The 21,463-nt window shown below is 35.5% G+C and overlaps 1 protein-coding gene across 6 annotated transcripts in view; it reads right to left on the bottom strand.

Annotated features, from left to right (window-relative positions):
* COP1 (COP1 E3 ubiquitin ligase) overlaps positions 1 to 21,463 on the bottom strand; it is a 259,066-nt gene that overhangs the window by 199,274 nt on the left and 38,329 nt on the right. For 2 of the 6 annotated variants that reach the window (XM_007989395.3, XM_007989399.3), the window contains exons 4-6: positions 17,302 to 17,378; positions 16,365 to 16,484; positions 1,889 to 1,957 (exon numbers count right to left, since the gene is read on the bottom strand). In XM_007989395.3, the coding sequence (XP_007987586.1) occupies positions 1,889 to 1,957; positions 16,365 to 16,484; positions 17,302 to 17,378 (266 nt within the window). The remainder of the gene's footprint in view (positions 1 to 1,888; positions 1,958 to 16,364; positions 16,485 to 17,301; positions 17,379 to 21,463) is intronic. The other 4 variants (XM_007989398.3, XM_007989400.3, XM_007989402.3 and 1 more) reach the window with 2 other exon arrangements.

Below are 21,463 nucleotides of genomic sequence, written 5' to 3'. Positions count from 1 at the left end.
ACAGGTCTGCCAGCAACTCCTTTTAGAAGATTGGGGTTTCCTAACATGAGGGTTCCTTTGCTGCAACATAAATAAATGCATTTGTGTGTGCAGCATCCAGCTAAAGTCATCTCCACATTGTCACGTGTGGGACATGGGGGTCAGAGGGAACTGATGCAAAGATAAAGCTGATTTTATCAAATGTCTCATGAGTAATAAAATATTTTATCTCCAGTCATCTCAGGTCTTTTGCCAGCATCGATGAAACTGTGCAAGCTAACTTGCTAACCTGCTATAAAGGTAAAAAATTTCAGACCCTTCATGTTTTACAGTTATATGGTATATCCTTATCATATGAGACAACGTCAAGTCTAACAATTTGTAGCAGGCATCAGGAGACCCCTACAGAAGCAATGAGTAATACTGAAAAATCTCAGGGGCTAAATGAAAACCATTAGGTTTCATTAATTGTTGCTTAAAATTAGTTTAGGACACAGATAATAATTAGTCATTTCATTTAAGCCCCAGGTATTTTGAGATTTTAACTTCATTGATTCGTTTACTCATTCATTATCAGGTACTTTCTTATGTACTGAATATCATTCTCAACGACTTCAAATTCTCAGACAGACAGAAACATGTTATTCCATATATTATAAAAATGTTCAGCCTTGATCTTCAAAGTGTGGTCCAAGGACCAAGAACTTCAACATCCCTGAAGCTTGCTAGAAATGTAGATTGTCAGGCTCCAACAGAGCCTCCCTTAATCAGAACATGCATTTTAGCAAGATCATCAGGCAACTTCCTTCTTTTTGAGACGGAGTCTCGCTCTGTCACCCAGGCCGGAGTGCAGTGGCGCCATCTCAGCTCACTGCAAGCTCCACATGAGGCAACTTTCATGCACACTGCCGTTTATATTGAGCCACCAGACACTTAAACAAATAAATGACTGGACATCATCTTTCCCACCAAAAAAAAAAAAAAAAAAAAGGAAAAACCTAAGAGACACAAGTAAATCTTAAATTTATAACAGATAATGTTTGTTAGTAGGCATCTTAAAATCACAACTAAATTAGCAACAGTTGAAAATAAAAAAAAAAATAGAAACAAACCATATAAAAATATTTAGCTATTCAACACTTCATCATCCAGTAAAACATCTCTCATCTACTTATTGTCAAAAAGAACAAAGATAGCCTAGAACATAGCACATAATAGACAATTTACACAGTTTTAAATGAGTAAAAAGTATACTAATTAGACAATTCTTAACATAAACATACCAGGTTCCAGCCAGTTAGAAATTAAAAAAAAAAAAAAAGTTTTCGAAGTTATTTTAGCATGCTATCCAGAGAACAGGATTTTGGCTATTTAATTTTCCCATATTTTGTATAGTGTGAAATGACTTTGAAATTTTATAAATGTTAAATTAGAACATGCTCGCTATAAAACTGTTGATAAAAAACTGCCTTTTAACTATCCTCCATGAGTTAGAACTCCCAAGTTGTAAATATGTAGCTATGTTTTTACTTGTTTTTGCCTACATATGTTTAAAAAAAAACTGTATCCTACCTAAGGCTTTATTATCTAAATTTTCCTAAGTTTTCTCTTCATGGCGAAGGGTAGGCTGTTATTTAATAAATCTATTTTCAATTCTTTATAGCTTTTAGGTAAGTTATTGTAGTCAATCTTACTGATAACTTTTCAGCACATCTCCACAAAATGATTTTTTAAGTGTCAAGTTGTAAACAGAAAAGAAGTTAAAATAACAAAGCTTAAGGAAACCTCCTAAAAATTAAAATGCTTTTTAAAATATTTAAAGAAATTTTTAGCCTGAAATGCTTTCACAAAATGGGAACAGTTAACAATAGTAAATAAAACATTATGTAAAACACACAAAATAATATACCTCTCTCTTATTTCTTCTTGCAACCTTGAGGAATTCCATAAGAATCTGTAGCTGGGCTGCATGCGATTCCTACAACAGAAAATTATAATTTTTCTTTTAAAAAATATAACTGAGTTGAAAGTTTTCTTTAAAATCATAGCATAAACAGTAAGAAGCAACTTTATGAACCCATTTAAGTTCGTCTATTACTTCTATTTAATCAGTTTTCCCATTTGCTAATTGGTAGTTTTAAAAGAATCAATTTTCTACAAAACTAACTCAAACTAACTTTAAGAAACAGGTGTTCTAAATTACATCCCTTACCTAACATGCTGAAAAATCTTTTCATGGATAGTAGCAATTCTATTATCTGACTCCTAGCCTTCTCTTCCCCAACTAAAATAATAAAACATCAAAACAAAATTTACAGTGAAAGTAACATAGCTGATAGATACTAAAATCACTTTCTCCATGAGAAGCTCATTTGCAGAGATAAGTGTAATAAACAGAGATAAACCTATACCTTTCAAAAGTCAAATTTACTATTTCTAGTACCTACTTACTGACAGATGTGAGAATATATTTCTATGGAAGATTTCAGGCAAAATCAAACATCTGAAAACAAAAAAATTTAATATAATCAAGCGGACAGCTTGTGGGTTGGGAGTAACTCAAATTGGTAATTGAAACAAAGATAGAACAGATAAATGATAGTATAACAAGCCTTGACATTTTCTGAGTAGCAAAACATAAAAACACAAGTATATATCATTTACTGTTTTTTTTTTGTTTGTTTTTTTGAGACAGAGTCTCACTCTGTCACCCAGGCTGGAGTGCAGTGGCCGGATCTCAGCTCACTGCAAGCTCTGCCTCCCGGGTTTACACCATTCTCCTGCCTCAGCCTCCCAAGTAGCTGGGACTACAGGCGCCTGCCACCACGCCCGGCTAATTTTTCTGTATTTTCAGTAGAGACAGGGTTTCACCATGTTAGCCAGGATGGTCTCGATCTCCTGACCTTGTGATCTGCCCGCCTCGGCCTCCCAAAGTGCTGGGATTACAGGCATGGGCCAACGCATCTGGCCATTTACTGTTAAAATTCACAAGAACCAGGAATTCCAGGTCAATATGATAAAAATATATAAAAAGAATATCAAAAGCTAAAAATAAAATAACAATAAGAGATAGTTTATGAACAAACATCATTCTAATTTTTTCTTATATACTTGAAAGGGAGAATAAAAAAGCCCAGTGGAGTGACTCCAAAACAAACAAAAATATATTAAAAAAAAAAGATTAATAAAACTTTAATTTGCCTGGCTATGCAACAGAACTACCTGAGGCATTTGTTAAAACAGACACTGGGTCAGATTTTTAAAATTCTGATCCTGTTGCTCTAGAAAAGGTTCCAGGAATCTATGTAAAACAAGTGCCCAGATGATAAGAATAAGCCAATTAAAATCAAAAGAATCAGTAAGACATAACACGTACTACAAATAAGCATGACTGCCTCACACCCACTTCTAGAGTCTATGCCTCTTGAAGACCTTTGGATTTTAAAAAATAAGAGGCAAAACAGATGAATGTAATTTACAAGTCAAGGCAAATAAGGAGAGATAAAACTTGAACTGACAATCACAATAGGATACTCCAATTAAAAAATATAACTGAAATAATATGTTTTATAACTGAATACATTTCCAAAACATAGTATCATGAAGATTGACATTTTTTCTTGCAAGACAAACTGACTTTGACTGGACCTTAGACCCATTCTTCCCAAGTGAGTTAATCTGTCACACAGAACAAACTCACAAGGGCTCTGTCTCAACAACGATGACAAAGTATCCAAGTCTTCCACATTGTTTGTGGGACTTCTCTACACTAGTTATCTCTAACTATCTACAGATTATTTGTCTAGAGGACAAAGACCACAGTTTATTTAAAAAGCAACAATTTTATACAAAAAGTAACTCCAAGCTAATAAAGTGACAGTTCATTTACAAAGGAAGTATACAAACTATCTTCAAAATTATAAATTTAAACACTTCATTTCAATCTATTAACTAGAATATGTAAACACGACAAGAATGCAATTGATTTGTAGAAAGAAGGGGAAAGTCCCCAAAGTGTTCATGTAAAAGGAAAGCGGAGCCAACTACATACACCAGGAATTCACCACATGACACCTTCTTCTGCAGTTTAATCTTTTTAAAGGAAGAATTTCAAGAAAGGAGATGAATGGCAAATACGAAACTATAATTTCACAAATATGAAAGAAAATTATAAAAAATAGATAGTGGAAGAAAAGAGAATGCTTTAAAAAATGCAAAGAGTATAACCAATTATACCGAAATGTCTAGCCATATAATGTTCTACTAGAACAGGTGTGGAATTTTTAACATGAAAGTAATTCCACTACTAAAAATAGAAGTCCAAGAAGTCAATTCTCCACACATCTCTTACAATTGTCAAAACTTCCAAAATACATGTAATGATCATTAGCCCAATTCTCCCATTTTCAGATAAGGAAGCGTGTAAGAAAAAGAATAAAGAGAAACATATTTAGAAAAAAAGAAATATACATATTTAGTATTTTACTCTCTACTCTCAGTACTCTCTACAATACAGCAAGATTTTGTTACACTTGTCCCATCTGGTTCAGTCAAGTGTCTCAAGAGGGAGTGTATCCACCACGTGACATGAAATATACTTCAAATTTTTATAGAACATTGGTCTTCTTTATTTTCCTATCCTTCTCTGCAACTAAATTTTGTTGTATTCTAAAAGAAAAAATTATCCTTATTATGGGAATGGAAGCAACTGCCTGATCAGAGCCTAATATAATTACATACGTGAATTGCGTATTAAACTCTTCTTATTCCAATTCCATGCTTTAGTATCCTTCTGTTACATGGTAAGTTAGATGTCTTTCCAACTGGGAGAAAACACACTGGTCAGAACTATGTAAATAACTAATATAACTGATTTTTATATATTTCACTATAAATGAGTAATTTGGTCCTTACAGGTTTAGTTAGCATGAGTTCATCTTCCCAAGTACAGTTCACTCTACAATAGTTTCTCAAGAGTAGAACAACTGCCATTTTGATGGCAAACATGTTTTTTTTTTTTTTTTTTTTTTTTGCATAACACTTTCCAAGCAGAAAGGCATAGGCAAGTTATTTAGAAATATAGAATTGTTGGCTGCACAATCCTAGCACTGTGTGAAGCCAAGGCAGACAGATTGGGTAAGCTCAGGAGTTCAAGATCAGCCTGGGTAACATGGCGAAACCCCATCTCTACAAAAATACAAAACTAGCCCGGCGTAGGGACACGTGCCTGTGGTCCTAGCTACTTGGGAAGCTGAACCCAGGAAGGTCAAGCCTGCAGTGAGCCGTGATCGCGCCACTGCAGTCCAGTCTGGATGAAAGAGCAAGACTCTCTCTCTCAATAAAAAAAAAAAATATATATATATATACACACACACACACACACACACACACACACACACACACAAATAGAGAGAGAGTGTGCTCAGTAAATAAAAACAATTAAAAATTGAAAAAATTCCTTCTAGAAAGTTGATACAAGGGAATGGGAGTAATGGAACTAGGGACTGCTGCTATTTGCTATAAATCTTGTTAATAACATTATGACATTGTAAATTAGAAGTATTTATTACTTAGATTTTTTTTTTTTTTCTTGAGACAGAGTCTTGCTCTGTTTCCCAGGCTGGAGTGCAGTGGCACAATCTCAGCTCACTGCAGCCTCCGTCCCCCCAGTTGAAGCAATTCTCCTGCCTCGGCCTTCCAAGTAGCTGGGATTACAGTTTTGTACCACCACGTCTGGCTAATTTTTGTATTTTTAGTAGAAACTGGGTTTCACCATGCTGGCCAGGCTGGTCTTGAACTACTGACCTCAAGTGACCTGCCTTCCCTGGCTTCCCGAAGTGCTGTGATTATGGCATGAGCCACTGTGCCTAGCTTAAAATTCTAACCAAAAAAACCCTAGATAACTTTATGTGTTTTTCCCCTACTTGGGTTCAGATTCCCTATTTATAAAATGTGCAGATAACGTTTCACAAACAGGAGTCATCATCCCATACTTTACATAGGATATTACTATTTAGGTAATAATTTTTCTCTAGAAGACTACAGTATTTTCCTTAAATCTACTGTCAACAGAAAACTTCTAAAGGATATTCACTTCTGCTTGCATAAATAGACAACAGACTTCAAATAAGGGTACAGACATACCTGAGAATGCAGGAAGATCTTAAAAAGTGTATGTGGACACAGAGCGTTTTAGGAAATTCATTCCCTAATTCTCCACCATCTGCCTTTTCTTCTTCCAGAACATGTCTGCTCACGAGACATCACTCCAGTTCTCAACTCTAGCCTCTTTCATCAAATTTTCTATTCTCACTTTGTACAGAGGGTTGTAAGGAAGGGATAGCAGCAAGGCAGGCAGGCTTGTCACTTATCTTTTACCCACCCAAAAGTTTACCTTGATACATGCCCCTGGGCTATAAAATTCTCTGGAATAACAAAATAAGGCAATAAAAAATACTGCAGTTTGGAAAAGTGAATGACTCTAAAGACTAGATAACAAATCCTTTTATAAGTCAGGTAGTTCCCAAGTCTTTGTACTGAAAGAAATGAATACTAGTGATTTTTGTACATTGATTTTGTATCCTGAGACTTTGCTGAACTTGTTTATCAGCTTAAGCTTTTCAGCTGAGACTATGGGATTTTCTAGACAGAGAACCATATCATCTGCAAACAGAGATAGTTTGACTTACTCTCCTCCTATTTGGATTCCCTTTCTTTCTCTCTATGCTTGACTGCTCCGGCCAAGACTTCCACTAGTATGGAATAAACAGGAGTAGTGAAAGAGGGCATCCTTGTCTTGTGTGGGTTTTCAAGGGCAATGCTTCCAGTCTTTGCCCATTTAATGATGTTGGCTGTGGGTTTGTCATAGATGGCCCTTGCTATTTTGAGGTATGTTCCTTCAATACATAGTTTATTGAGAGTTTTTAATATGAAGGGGGGTTGAATTTTATTGAAAGCTTTTTCTGCATCTATTGAGATAATCATGTAGTTTTTGTCTTTAGTTCCATTTATGTGATAGATCACATTTATTGATTTGCATATGTTGAACCAGTCTTGCATCCCAAAGATAAAGCCTACTTTATCATGCTGGACAAGCTTTTTGGTGTACTGCGGGATTCAATTTGCCAGTATTTTGTTGAGGATTTTTGCATGGATGTGAATCAATAATATTGGTCTTAAGTTTCCTTTTTTTGTTGTGTCTCTGCCAGGTTTTGGTATCAAGATGATGCTGGCCTCATAGAATACTTAGCAAGGAGTGCCTCTTCCTCAATTTTTGGGAACAGTTTCAGTAGGAATGGTACCAGCTTTTCTTTGCATATCTGGTAGGGCTATTTATTACTGATTTAATGTTGGAGCTCTTCACTGGTCTGTTCAGGGATTCCATTTCTTCCTGGCTCAGCCCTGAAAGGGTGTATGTGACCAGGATATTCAAAGCAATATAAATCCTTCTATTATAAAGACGCATGCACATGTATGTTCACTGCAACACTATTTACCATAGCAGACATGGAATCAACCTAAATGTTCATTAATGGTAGATTAGATAAAGAAAATATGGTGCATATACACGATAGAATGCTATGCAGCCATAAAAAAGGAGATCACATCCTCTGCAGGAACATAAATGGAACTAGAAACCGTTATCCTTAGCAAACTAACACAGGATGAAAACCAAATACCGTGTGTTCTCACTTACAAGTGAGAACTAAACGATGAGGACACATGGACACATAGAAGGGAACAATACACACTGGGGCCTACCAGCAGGTGGTGGGCAGGAAGAGGAAAAGGATCAGGAAAAATAACTAATGGATATTAGTCTTAATAGCTGGGTGACAAAATAATCTGTACAACGAATCCCCATGACACAAGTTTACCTATATATGACAAACCTGCACATGTACTCCTGAACTTAAAAGTTAAATACAAAAAGACTGAAAAGATATAAAACTAGAAGATGACAGTATTGAAAGGAAAATTGAAAAATCCATAATCACATTAGTAAATTAATCCACTTTCTTCTGTATTAGCTGGGGTTTTATTTTTAAATAATTTTAATAGAAAATTTTAAATAGAAAGATATTAGACATAAAGAACATAAATCCTTGAAACAATTTCAGAACACACATGCTTCAAAGCATAAGAGGAATATTTACAAAAAGTGACAACAGTTCATATAATAAGTGACTTAAATTTGGAAGCACTGGCATCACAGAGACAGCACTTTCACAATACAAAACATTTCAGTTAAAAAAACATAGTGTTTAATCCTCTTCAGATTAAAATGTAAAAGGTTACTTCCACAGTAGCAAAAAAGGGGATAAACCAAAAATGCATACTATTCTTTAAAGCCAATGACTGAAACTAACTCAAGCAGCAATTAAGCCCCAACTAAGCTAAATTCCTGAATAAAACCAAAGAGGTCAGTCTCTCATCCTTGCTCCTAAAAAAATAAATAAATTATTTTATAAATGAATTAAAATTTAAAAATTGAATGAAATTAAGAGCAAAGCAGGCATAATAGAGGAAAGGAATAACAAACTCAAACACAGTTCAATACAAATTATTTAAATTCACAGAGAAAAAAGGAAAATAAGAACAGAGCATCAGAAGTCTATAACATGAAACATTATAACAACATATGACTAGAAACTTACAGAAAAAGAAGTAGAGCAAAAGGCTGAATAAGTAATGGCTCATCATGTTCAAAAATTAAATCCTAGGCATTGAATTTGTTCGCTGCCAACAAACAAAATAAAAAAAAGAACAGACCTTCTTGTTCCATGAAACCCAAGAAGGATAAATATAAAAATAATAAAATGTAGGAATAACATAATCAAACTGCTGACAACCGGCGTCAAAAAGAAAGTCTTAAAAGCGGTTAGAAAAATGATATACTAGTTTTAGGAGAAGGATGGTAAAAATGACTACTGATTTCATCAGAAACAAAAGAACAGTGAAAATATCTTTAAAGTGTTTTAAAAAGAAAACCCAAAGCTGCTATATAGAGCAAAACAATCTGCTTTACAAGAAATAGTAAAAAAAGTTATACAAGTAAAAGGGAAATCATCCGGATGGATGCAAGAAAAAATGAAGAGCATCTGAAAAGGTAAACATTTGGGTAAATAAAAAAAAAGAGACTGGCGGGTTTTCATTCTTATTTATTTATTTATTTATTTTGGTATCCTATCTTCAAAAGCCAAAATAACAATGTTTAAAAAAAGAAAAAAAAAAGTTTGGTGGGATTTATAGCATGGTTTGAACCAAAAAAAGCAGAAGTTTAGTAAACTGTGTTATTGTAAAGTTTCACATTTTCCTTAGAGTGGAATACTATATATTCAAGATTGCCTAAAAACATATTGTTCTTGAAGTAGCATACCATAAACTGTGTGGGAGAAAAGGCCTTTTGTGGTATTTAAACACTAAAATTACAATAAAAAGTAGTACATGTAAAACAGAGAAGATAAAATGGAATGATGAAAACCCAATGACGTCTAAAGAAGACGAGAAAGGAGGAAGAGGTGATAAAGAACAGGAGGGTGAAATGGAAAACAAATACCATGGTGTAGACTCAAACCCAACCATATCAATAATTATATTAAACAAAATTTAAATAGACTTGAGCACTTCAATTCAATGCACTTATTAGACTATGTTTTTAAAAACAACAGAAAAAAATACCTACCTACTGTTAGAGACACACACTTTATAAGGACAATGACAGAATTAAAGTACAAGCATGCAGAAGACTATACTATGGAAACATTAGCTATAAGTAAGGTGCTGTGGCTATATCAGTACCAGACAAAGCAGACTTCAGAACAGGAAATAGTTCCAACAATAAACATATCCATTTCATAATAATAATAAAGGAGATGATTCATCCAGAAGACATAAAAATTCTAAACATGTATGAACTGCACCTAATAACAGGGCTTCAAAATACATGAAGCAAAAATTACCAAAAAGGAAAACAAAAATAGACAATTAAAATTATAAATGTAACACATTTGTCAGCAACTAACAGAGCAAGGAGAAAAACAATTTTAATAATATTAACTGGCTGGGTGTGGTGGCTCACACCTGTAATTTCCGCACTTCTGGAGGCCAATGCAGGCAGATCACCCAAGGCCAGGAGTTCAAGACCAGCTTGGTCAACATGGTGAGCCCCCCATCTCTACCAAAAATATAAAAATAAGCCGAGGGGGGTGATGCATGCCAGTAATCCCAGCTACTTGGGAGGTTGAGGCAGGAGAATCACTTGAACCTGGGAGGCAGAGGTTGCAGCGGAGATCAAGCCACTGCACTCCAGCCTGGGTGGCAAAGAGAGACTCCATCTCAAAAAAATAATAATAACAATAATAATAATATCAACCAACTCTACATAATCATATTTATAAAGCACTACAATGAATAAAAACAGTTTTCAAATGCAAGTGGAATATTTACAAAACAGATTATGCTGAGCTACAATGAAAATCGCTATCAATTTCAAAGGACTAAACACATGCAAATTGAGCTTCCCCTTTGGGCAAAAATGGAGTAAAAGGGACTAGATTTACATTCCTGCCTTAAACAACAAAACACCAGTCCAACTATATGAAACAATGCTTTCCAGACAAAGGGTCAGAAATATTACATGTTCCCAGCAGCCAGAGTAGAAAAACCAAGAAATATACACGCATCATTTACTCAAAAAGGTTGTCTCAGTAGTGAGGCAAAACTAGCAGAGACAAAAAACTGCTCTGGTCCTACCTATCATACCTTAAGAACCAGCTTCAAGAGATTCAAACTGTTTCCAAGTAACTTAACTATATGTCAGGACAAAATTCAGGAATATATAAAGGATTACACAAATATTCAGCACTGAAAAGGCAAAATTTATAATTTCTGGCATCTAAGAAACAAGCATGCAAAGAAGCAGAAAAATATATCCTACAATAAGGGGAAAAGTCAATCTACATGGAAAAAAATTGAAGACAGCAATAGAAACTATCCAAAAAGGAACTAGAGAGATGAAAAAGATCAAACAAAATGAAGAAAACTTTCATCAGTGACCTAAACAACAACTTCAACTAGCCTAAGAGGTATGTAATTGGAATTCCCAAAGTGGAAGGGAGACATAAAAATATCTGAAGAAATGGCCAAAAATTTTCTAAATCTGAAGCAAACTATAAATCTACAGATCTAAAAAAATTCAAAGAACGCAGTAACAAAAAAACACAAAGGGGGGGAAAAATTCTATTGCAAGGCACATCATAATCAAAATGCTTACATCCATAAAAAGAGTATCTTAAACTGGGAGAAACATATTTCATTAAGAAGACAAAAGATAAGAATGACAGCAGACTTTTCATCTGAAACAATGCTAGAAGACAGTAGAGCAACATTTCTTTAAAAGTCAATATGGAATTTTATACTCATATGGAATACCTTTCAAACATAAAGACTTTGTCAGACATATAAAAGAAATAATTTGCTTCCAGCAGCCCTGCACTAAAGAAATGGTAAATGACGTCCTTGAGGCTAAAGGAAAATAACAGATAGAAACTGATCTACTCGAAAGAATATAGTACACTAGAAATGGTAAATAAATGGGTAATACAAGACTTGTTAGAAATCTCCATAATTTAACCACAATTAATAACAATGTGTTGTGGAATATATAAAATATTTAGAAGTAAAATCTATGACATAAAATACTACAGTGGCCAGGAGAGACAAAATGAAAGTATACTGTTTTTAAGGTTCCTTTTTTTTTTTTTCTTGGAGACTTTTTTTTTTCTTGTTCTGTCTCCCAGGCTGGAGTGCAGTGGCACAATCTTGGCTCACTGCAACCTCTGCCTCCTGGGTTCAAGCAATCCTCCTCAGCCTCCCAAGTAGCTGGGACTACAGGCACACACCGCCACACCTGGCTAAATTTTTGTATTTATAGTAGAGACAGGGTTTCACCATGTTGCCCAGGCTGGTCTCGAACTCCTGAGCTCAGGCAATCTGCCCACCTCGGCCTCCCAAAGTGCTAGGATTACAGGCGTAAGCCACTGCGCCCAGCCTAAGGTTCTTGTAATACAGATGAAGTAGTATAATATTACTTTAATATAGAATGTGGTAGCAATTGTATTAAAAACTCTAAAGCAACCACTAAAAAGACAAAAAGTTGTAAGTAATGAATCAACAAAGCATCTAAAATGGAATCACCTAAAATCATGTAAATTATGTTTTCCAACTATAATGTAATTCAACTAGAATTCAATTACCAAAATATATACTTGGCAAAGTATTAATATCCAAAATACAAGCACACACACACATATACAAATCAGTAAGAAAAAAGAAAAATGATCCATCAGGAAAATGGACACAGAATATGAATAGGTAATTCATCAAACAGAAAACAACGGTGGCCAAATGAAGAAATTCTCAATTGTACTAGTTATTACAGAAATTTATTTTAAAAACACACATACACACAAACAGCATTTGATAATTATCAGACCGGCAGTAACTAAAAAAAAGAAAATACCAAGTGTTTATATGGCATAAACCCACAGAAGAGCAATCTGTCAATATCAAACATTTAATAAGGTTAAAATGTGTGCATATTGCCTAATGCGAGCACAAGGAGAAAGGTATACTAAATGTAGTGCTGACACAACTAAGAATTGAGAATCCAAATGCCCATCGATAGAATAATAGATATATTTCTTTTTTTTTTGAGACAGAGTTTCACTCTTGTCACTCAGGCTGGAGTGCAATGGTGTGATCTCGGCTCACCGCAACCTCCACCTCCTGGGTTCAAGCGATTTTCCTGCCTCAGCTTCCTGAGCAGCTGAGACTACAGGCATGTGCCACCACCCCGGTTAATTCTGTATTTTTTTTTTGAGACGAGTCTCACTCTGTCGCCCAGGCTGGAGTGCAGTGGTGCACAATGCAAGCTCCGCCTCCTGGGTTCACGCCATTCTCCTGCTTCAGCCTCCCGAGTAGCTGGGGCTACAGGTGCCTGCCACCACGCCTGGCTAATTTTTTTGTATTTTTTAGTAGAGACAGGGTTTCACCATGTTAGCCAGCATAGTCTCGATCTCCTGACCTGGTAATCTACCCGCCTCGGCCTCCTAAAGTGCTGGGATTACAGGCGTGAGCCACCGCACCCGGCTCTAATAATAGATACATTTCTGAAACAGATTACTGTAAAGAAGCTAAAATAAATAAACCAAATCTACATTTATTAATATGAACCTCAAAAAGTAAATGAATAGGTATATTTCAAAAGGATAACTACAGTATGAAACCCTTTATATAAACCTCTAACTCATACAAACAATACTTTATATGGTTGTAGATACTAACATACATAAGAAACGCATACACATGCTTGAGAAGGATTGTTGCCAACTTCATATGGTGGTTACACTAGGAGAAGGGAATGAGATGAGAGGGGTTTAAGTATGAAAATAATTAATTCTTAAGTCAGATCTGAGACATATGCCAAAATCTTCATTTATTAAAACTAAGAAGGAGTATTTTAGAGTTCCGTATTATTTTCCGTACTTTTCTGTATGCTGGAAAGATTCAGGTTAAATAATAATGAAAAGTAAAACAGAAAGCAATAATGTAAAAAAATACATATATGACAGGAACTTTGCTTCTGACGTGGCTCTCTCTTCAGAAAATAATAGGAAAGAATCTGTAATCTAGTAAGACAACTGTGTTTCTTCAATTCCAAGCCAAAAAGGAAACAAAGACTAATGCTGGCATATTAGAAGGTAGGAAGGTTACCAGTTCTCACTTTCACTATGTAATTATCTGCTTTTGGTATGGTAGCCCACACACACCTTTTTTTTTTTTTTTTTAAACTTTAAGTTCTGGGACACAAGTGCAGAATGTGTAGGTTTGTTACCTAGGCAATACCATTCAGGACAGAGGAATGGGCAAAGACTTCATGACTGAAACATCAAAAGCAATTGCGACAAAAGCCAAAATTGGCATATGGGATCTAATTAAACTGAAGAGCTTCTGCACAGCAAAATAAACTAGCATCAGAGTGAACAGGCAAGCTAAAGAATGGGGAAAAATTTTTGCAATCTACCCATCTGACAAAGGTCTAATATCCACAATCTACAAGGAACTTAAAACAAATTTACAGGAAAAAAAATAAACAACCCCATGAAAACGTGGGCAAAGGATATGAACAGACACTTCTCAAAAGACATTTATGTGGCCAAAAAACATATGACAAAAAAGCTCAACATCACTGATCATTAGATAAATGCAAATCAAAACCACAATGAGATACCATCTCACATCAGTCAGAATGGCAATTATTAAAAATCCAAGAAACAACAGATGCTGACGAGGCTGTGGAGAAGTAGGAACACCCACATACATCTTTAAGTGTGCCTGTTACGAAGTGGTCCAGAGAGCCTCTCTCTTACCACCTCTGTTGGGGGTGGAGGGGTTAAAAATTATAGTTTTCTCCTAAAGTAGAAAAGGAAGAATCATTAGCTTATATAGGAAGGAATCAGGGATTCCAACTGCTTCTTAAACAGATTCTCAACCAATCATTCTGTTTTCAGCCTTTACTGTATCAGATACCTGATGGTCCCAATCCCAGGGCCTCTGCTCCACAATATAAATAGGGTCAGTTCTTAGCTTTCTCCCTATTGCTGGTGTAGCATTCAGTTTCCTCAGATCTACTAATATATTACCTTTTGTCCATCTGTTTCATAGCTTAGTAAACATTCCTGAAAATATATCTTCTCTCATTTTTATTTTTATTTTTTGCCTCTTTAAAATCCCTAATTTACTGTCATTATCATTTCAAAAGGGAGCAAGGTAACTGCATATGTTCAATCTTTCATATAAAGTCATTTTAGGGCCAGGAGCAGTGGCTCATGCCTATAATACCAGCACCTTGGGAGGCTCAGGTGGGAGGACTGCTTGAAGCCAGGACTTTGAGACTACTGTAGGCAATATACTGAGACCTGTATCTACAAAAAATAAAAATAAAAATAAACTAGTTGGGTGATTTAAAAATTAAAAACAATAGTGGCGTGAGTGGGAGGCTGAGGCAGGAGGATCACTTGAGCCCAGGAGGTAGAGGATGCAGTGAGCTATGACTATACCACTGCACTCCAGACTGGGTGGGTGACAGAGGGAAACTTTGTCCCTTAAAAAAAAAAAAAAAAAAAAAAAAAAAAGTCTTTTCTATTACTTATCACCATGTGAAAATACGTGCTTTACTGATTTAGTTCACAAACACACACACACAGCAGAACTTTAGCTTGTCCACAGCCCTTAACACAACCCCTGGCACATAGTAGATGCTAACAGAAAACTATGGTTAAAACCGTAAGAGAAATTCCCATGAACCCCACCTCCCAAACAGATACAACATGGGAGACAACTCATCTTGGTTGGCTCAACCTGACACACCTTTCTCCTACTAGTAGATCCCCACCACAGTGAGTGGGATCCAGATCCAAGCTAAGTTAATCATAATCTAGCCACAGAAAATTTTTAACTACAGTTGGAAACAAAAGCTCCTTTTTTTCTTTTATCAAAAAACACGCATATAAACCAAGAGTGCAAATGACATTATTATCCACCATGTGATAAAGAAGTCTGTAAGAAAAGAAAATCAGAGCTGTCCCAATCAAACAGTCACAAGGGGCACAAAAGAAAGACTCTCAACAACATTCAAATCCCTAATCTCATGTACTTGTAGCATTCCAGAGAAGCCATGGTTCTAATCTTCTCAAAGTTTGGTTGTTCAACTATTCCTTTTTGTGTGTATGTGTTATTCACTCCCTTACTGTGTCAATAAATACTCCCTTTATGTTTAGCCTCAGGGTAGTATTTGCTTATGCTGTGTGTTGCTTATATCATACTCAATACCCAACACTTGCATTTTACATTACATTAAATAAGATATATTTAGTACAGATCTCTAAATGCTCTTTGTTATGCCATACACTACTATTGCTACCAATGGACACCTGCTGAAACAATTTTATGTAGATAAAAATAATCTCTATTTCTCCTCCAACTCTCACATATGAAGAGCGGATGATATGGCAAGAAAGATACTCATTAGAAGACAAATGACCAACAAAACTATTTCCTATGAAAATGAAACTTTTCTTTCTCAAGATTTTTAACATTCAGCTTTTGTTAATAAAAACTGGTCATTGCAAATAAGTTATAATGTATGGAAATTGCTCTTTAAGTTACTAAAAGGGGGAATCTAGCAGAAGTGACACTTTGTAGCTGTTTCTAGCTGAGTAAAAATGAGTGGATTAGTGAAGTTATCCTATCATTTTTTATATCTTTTTCATTGCAATAAAGTTAACCATTTAAAATATTTTTTAAGTTTAGCTACCACTTACTGCTTCCAGTTGTTTCTTCTTCTGCACTAGTAACTCCAACATAAGATTGACATTGGCCAAATCAAGGTTATCTTGGTCAGTTCCCAACAAATCTTGAAATATCTGCCACCTGTGGCCATTCTAAAAATGAAGAAAGAAGAAACAACAACTTCCTAAGAAGACTGTTTTAGAGACTAAAACAAATGTTTACTTGCTACTTCCTAATATGCTCATTACATAGATACCAAAAATACACTGCAATGTTCCAAACTACTCCTCCTTCCTAGCTAGTGGCTCCCTACTGTCTTCTAGTTATAACGTAAACACTATTTCTTCTCCCTTAAATGAATTAAGATAACAAATATAAAAGGTACATTCGAGAATATTCTAAAGCTGTAATTTACCTTCAAAATAACTGAATTTAATTATTTGTCTAGCCATATTTTCAATTTTGCATGTAGTAAGGTATTAAGCTCATTTGCCTTGGTAATTTGGGACTAAGCCTTTAAAATTGAGAATCTTTCAAAGGTTTGTTTTTGTTTTTCTTTGAATATAGACAGACTCTCACTATGTTGCCCAAGCTAGTCTCAAATTCTTGGGCTTAAGTGATCCTTCAGCCTTGGCCTCCCAAAGTGTTAGGATTACAGGTATAAGCCCAGCCTCGACAGTTTTTTTGAAAATATCTAACCATTGTTTCACCACGCAATACAATCCTTCAAATGTCAAGTATTAAAAGACAAATGTTTCAATATAATCCTACCAGACCTTTCAAAATAGGAGCACTCTAGTAAAGTATTACAGATAATGCAGTTAAGAAAGTTATTTGACTAGAACAATCCTAACAATCTCCTTTAAGAAAAATCAGTAATATATTAAACTTTAACGTCTAACTAATATTAAACCAATAAAAACAACAAAATGAAATGTATTAAAAATAGTAATAAGAGTTGAAACATACGGTGCTACTCACTGAGTGGTCCAATTTGAACCTCTTTTCCTCAAATCTTTGCTTTTGTTTAAGAATGAGTTCATTCACTGAAAACAGAAACAAAATAAAAAGCACAAATAATTTGTATTTTTGTTAAATGTATCGTGTAATTCTTCAGTTTAGATAGATTCTATTTTACCTATAAACAGCCTCCAAATTAAAAACATGCTAAACAGAAAGTGTTAGCTTTTTATTTTATTTCAAATTAGAAAACAGTTTTGCTGCAGCTGCTACTACTACAACTACTATTACTATAGGAGAATTCTTCAGAATATGAATTTTCCCTTACAAGTTTCTCAGTGATGACGCTACTGGCACCTGAGAGAGAAATCCTCATTCACCATGTGAGACCATCACATGCCCCATATGGTAACAAGGCATGAGTAACTGAGTATCTACTATGAGTTAGGCACTAAAGACTTGCATTTGTTCTTCCTCTTTGTAATTTTTCTAGAAATGCCATGGAAGACACTTTTAGTTACCTATCCAAAAACCATCCTACTCTTTTTCTTGATAATAACACGACTTTTTTTCCAAGTATCAGACTGCCATATAACTTTCAGAGAAGTTAGATCTCACCCCAACCCCATGTATTACTTTGACTAACCTAAGGCAATCTAGTCATTCATGCCCTTGCCAGTGGTTGACGTGGGGTTAAGTATGTAACCCAATTTTGACCAAAGAAGATGTGCTATCTTTCAGAAAGAAAAGGATAGGAGAAAAAACCATGCCTTCATAAGGGGTATCTGAAACTGCTCAGAGCCATCTTGCAATCTCAAGAATAGCCAGCCAAAAGACTAAGGTATATGCTGGCAATGGAAGAACAGAACAACAGAAAGAACCTGATAATACCACTGAACCACTGATAACTAGCTCTAGAAATTCTTTTCCTGTGAATCAATACATTTTCCACAATATTTAACCACTTTAAATTGGATTTTTCGATTTTTCTACAACCAACAAATATAAACTGACACAAAAAACTCTTTTTTTTTTTTAAAGGGAAACTAGTACTAGGCTAGGTAGGCACTTTATAGACAATATCTTACAGATTATTCTCCCCAATTAGAGATCAATATTAGCACAGAGAGCATAAGGAACTTATGCATGGTGACATATACAATGAGGTAGTACTGAGAATATAGACCCAACTGTCTGATACTTCCCACTATACCACAATGCAAGTATAAATATTTTTGAAAACACCAAACAGATACCAAGTTCATAAGGATCCAAGCTTCAAAGATACAAGGCCTCAAGCAATTCAGACAAGCAAGACAGATTCATATGATACAGTACTTATAATGTGATAATCAGTACCATCATTAAAATAGATTTACAAAGTATACACACAGAGATCAATCAAAATGTTAACAAGCACACTTCATATAGAAGGCAACATTAGAAATGGGCCATAATAGGCACACAGAGACTCACTAAGCAAAAATAGGAGTGAAGAAAAATTCAAGTGAGAGAGAGGGTGTGTGTGTGTGTGTGGGGGGGGTGTGTGTATGTGTAAGAGATACGATTTAAAATCAATATAGGAGTGAAGAAAAATTCAGATGAGTAAGAAAGTGTGTGTGTGTGTGTCTGTCTGTCTGTGTGTGTGTGTGTGTGTGTGTGTGTGTAGGAGATACAATGATTTAAAATCAATATAGTAATCCCAGCACTTTGGGAGGTCAAGACGGGTGGATCACCTGAGGTCAAGAGTTCAAGACCAGCCTGGCCAACATGGTGAAATCCTGCCTCTACTAAAAATAGAAAAATTAGCCCGACATGGTGGCACGCGCCTGTAGTCTCAGCTACTCGGGAGGCTGAGGGAGGAGAATCACTTGAACCTGGGAGGTAGTGAGCGGAGATCGTGTCATTGCACCCCACCGAGCCTGGGAGACAGAGCCAGACTCCATCTCTAAATAAATAAATAAATAAATAAATAAATAAATAAATAAGTAAAATCAACATAGCTAAAACAAGGGTCAGAGTGATCTTGTGAATGATTCACAGGGATTAAGAACTAAACCTGCAAATGTAGGCAGATCAGAGTCAGATTGTGAAGGGCCTGAACTGCAGGTACCTTACACAAGGAAAGTTATTATAATCCAGATAAAGTAGAGAGCATGAAATAATTCAGTGGGAATAAAGAGGAGTAAGTCAGTAAGAGGCCAGTGTCCCAGTTATGAATTTAACTTTTTGAAGAAAAATTGTGACCGTTAAATACTTTATATGAATATGCCACATTGAATTTTACCAAGAAATCTTATACACCATTATATTTGATTCTCAATAACAATACTGTAAGATCAAACTTTTTTTTTCAAAAGCAGCCCTATTAACTAAAGATCAAGCCTGTATTTATTTAATTAATTAATTTATTTACTGAGACTCTGTCATAGATTATGACTCTGTCACCCAGGATGGAGTGCAGTGGCGTGATCTTGGCTCACTGCAACCTCCGCCTCCCAGGCTCAAACCATCCTCCCATTTCAGCCTTCCCAGTAGCTAGGACTACAGGTGCACACCACTCCACCCAGAAAATTTTTGAATATTTTATAGAGACAGGGTTTCGCCATGTTGCCCAGGCTGATCTTGAACTCTTGGCCTCGAGTGATCCATCTGCCTTGGCCTCCCAAGTGCTGGATTACAGGCATGAGACACCAGCCAAAGTAGATCAAGCCTATAAAGGCCACAAAATTAAACTGCAAAATAAAGTTACAGCAAATGATGGCAAAAATAAAGTGTAAACAAACAATGTATTAACTGGCTTGCCATATCATATAAAGACATTTAAACTCTATATTTAACAAACTAAGTTTTTTACTACTGGATCAGATTTTTCATGGAGCTACTTGAAAAAATGGTTATTTTTTTCTTTTTTAAAAACGATATCCTAGGCTGGGCACAGTGGCTCATGCCTGTAATCCCATTACTTAGGGAGGCTGAGGCAGGCAGACAGCTTGAGTCAGGAGCTGGAGACCATTCTGGGTAACACAGCAAAACCGTGCCTCTATAAAAAATGCAAAAATTTTCCAGGTGTAGCGATACGTGCCTGTAGTCCCAGCTACTCAGGAGGCCTAGGTGGTAGGACTGCTTGAGCCCAGGAGTTCGAGGCTGCAGTGAGCCATGATCGCTCCACTGTACTCCAGCCTGAGTGAGAAAGAGATGCTGTCTCAAAAACATAAAAATTTTTAAAAAACTATATCCTACAACAAACAATGGTTACCCATGGAAAATAAAAGAAGTGATTTTATTTAGTACACTTGACTTAAGTGTTTCTTCATCAAGGATTATTTTATTATTTTTCTACTTCAAAAATTTAACAGAAAAAAATCTCTTAAAATGCAAGGTATATACACTGGACTTAACATTCAAATGTCAATATATAAAATATATGAAAGTCATTAGAGTCACACATTTAGTGGGAAACCCCTTTCAAACCTATGTCACAACTTACAAACAAGAATAGCAAAATGGTGAATTCCATTCCATAACTTTGAAAACTTATTTTAAAAGCAATGCTTACCTATTAGCAAAAGACAGCAGCTAGCATCTTATTTATACTATAAAGCATTTTATGATCAATGTCTGTCTTGTCACCATTGTGGTCCCTGACGCATAGTTGGCACCTGGTATTTGCCGAATGAATGAATGAATGAATGAATGAATGAATATCTTGATGACATGTTCCTGGATATTAAGTGTGACATGCCACATTTAGCTAACACTTTCATATTCCCAATTAAAATAAGCATTAATTTGAAACCATCATCAATTCTTAGAATTGATACCTAAACCTAAGGATGTTATATATTTCTTAATTACACTTCTACAGAGCCTTACAACATCCACAGTACTAAGAACAAACATTTCTTAGTACTAAGAAAAACTCATTTTAATGCTAAAGACTCCATTCAAGTAACTGTCTTTTTAGAAGCAGAACAGCACAGTAAAGGCACAGATGCTTGAGACCAATTGCCTAAGACCAAATTCTAATTCCACCACTTTGGCTGTGTAACTTGACACAAGTTACTCAACCTGTCTATGCCTTCGTTTCCTCACCTAAGGAATGAGGATGATAAAAACAGTACCTATCTCACAAGCCTGCCATAAGGAATGAGTTCATGTACATACAGCA

This window comes from Chlorocebus sabaeus, chromosome 25 (genome assembly GCF_047675955.1).
Source record: "Chlorocebus sabaeus isolate Y175 chromosome 25, mChlSab1.0.hap1, whole genome shotgun sequence".
Lineage (NCBI taxonomy): Eukaryota > Metazoa > Chordata > Mammalia > Primates > Cercopithecidae > Chlorocebus > Chlorocebus sabaeus.
This window is presented reverse-complemented; position numbering and strand designations above follow the sequence as displayed.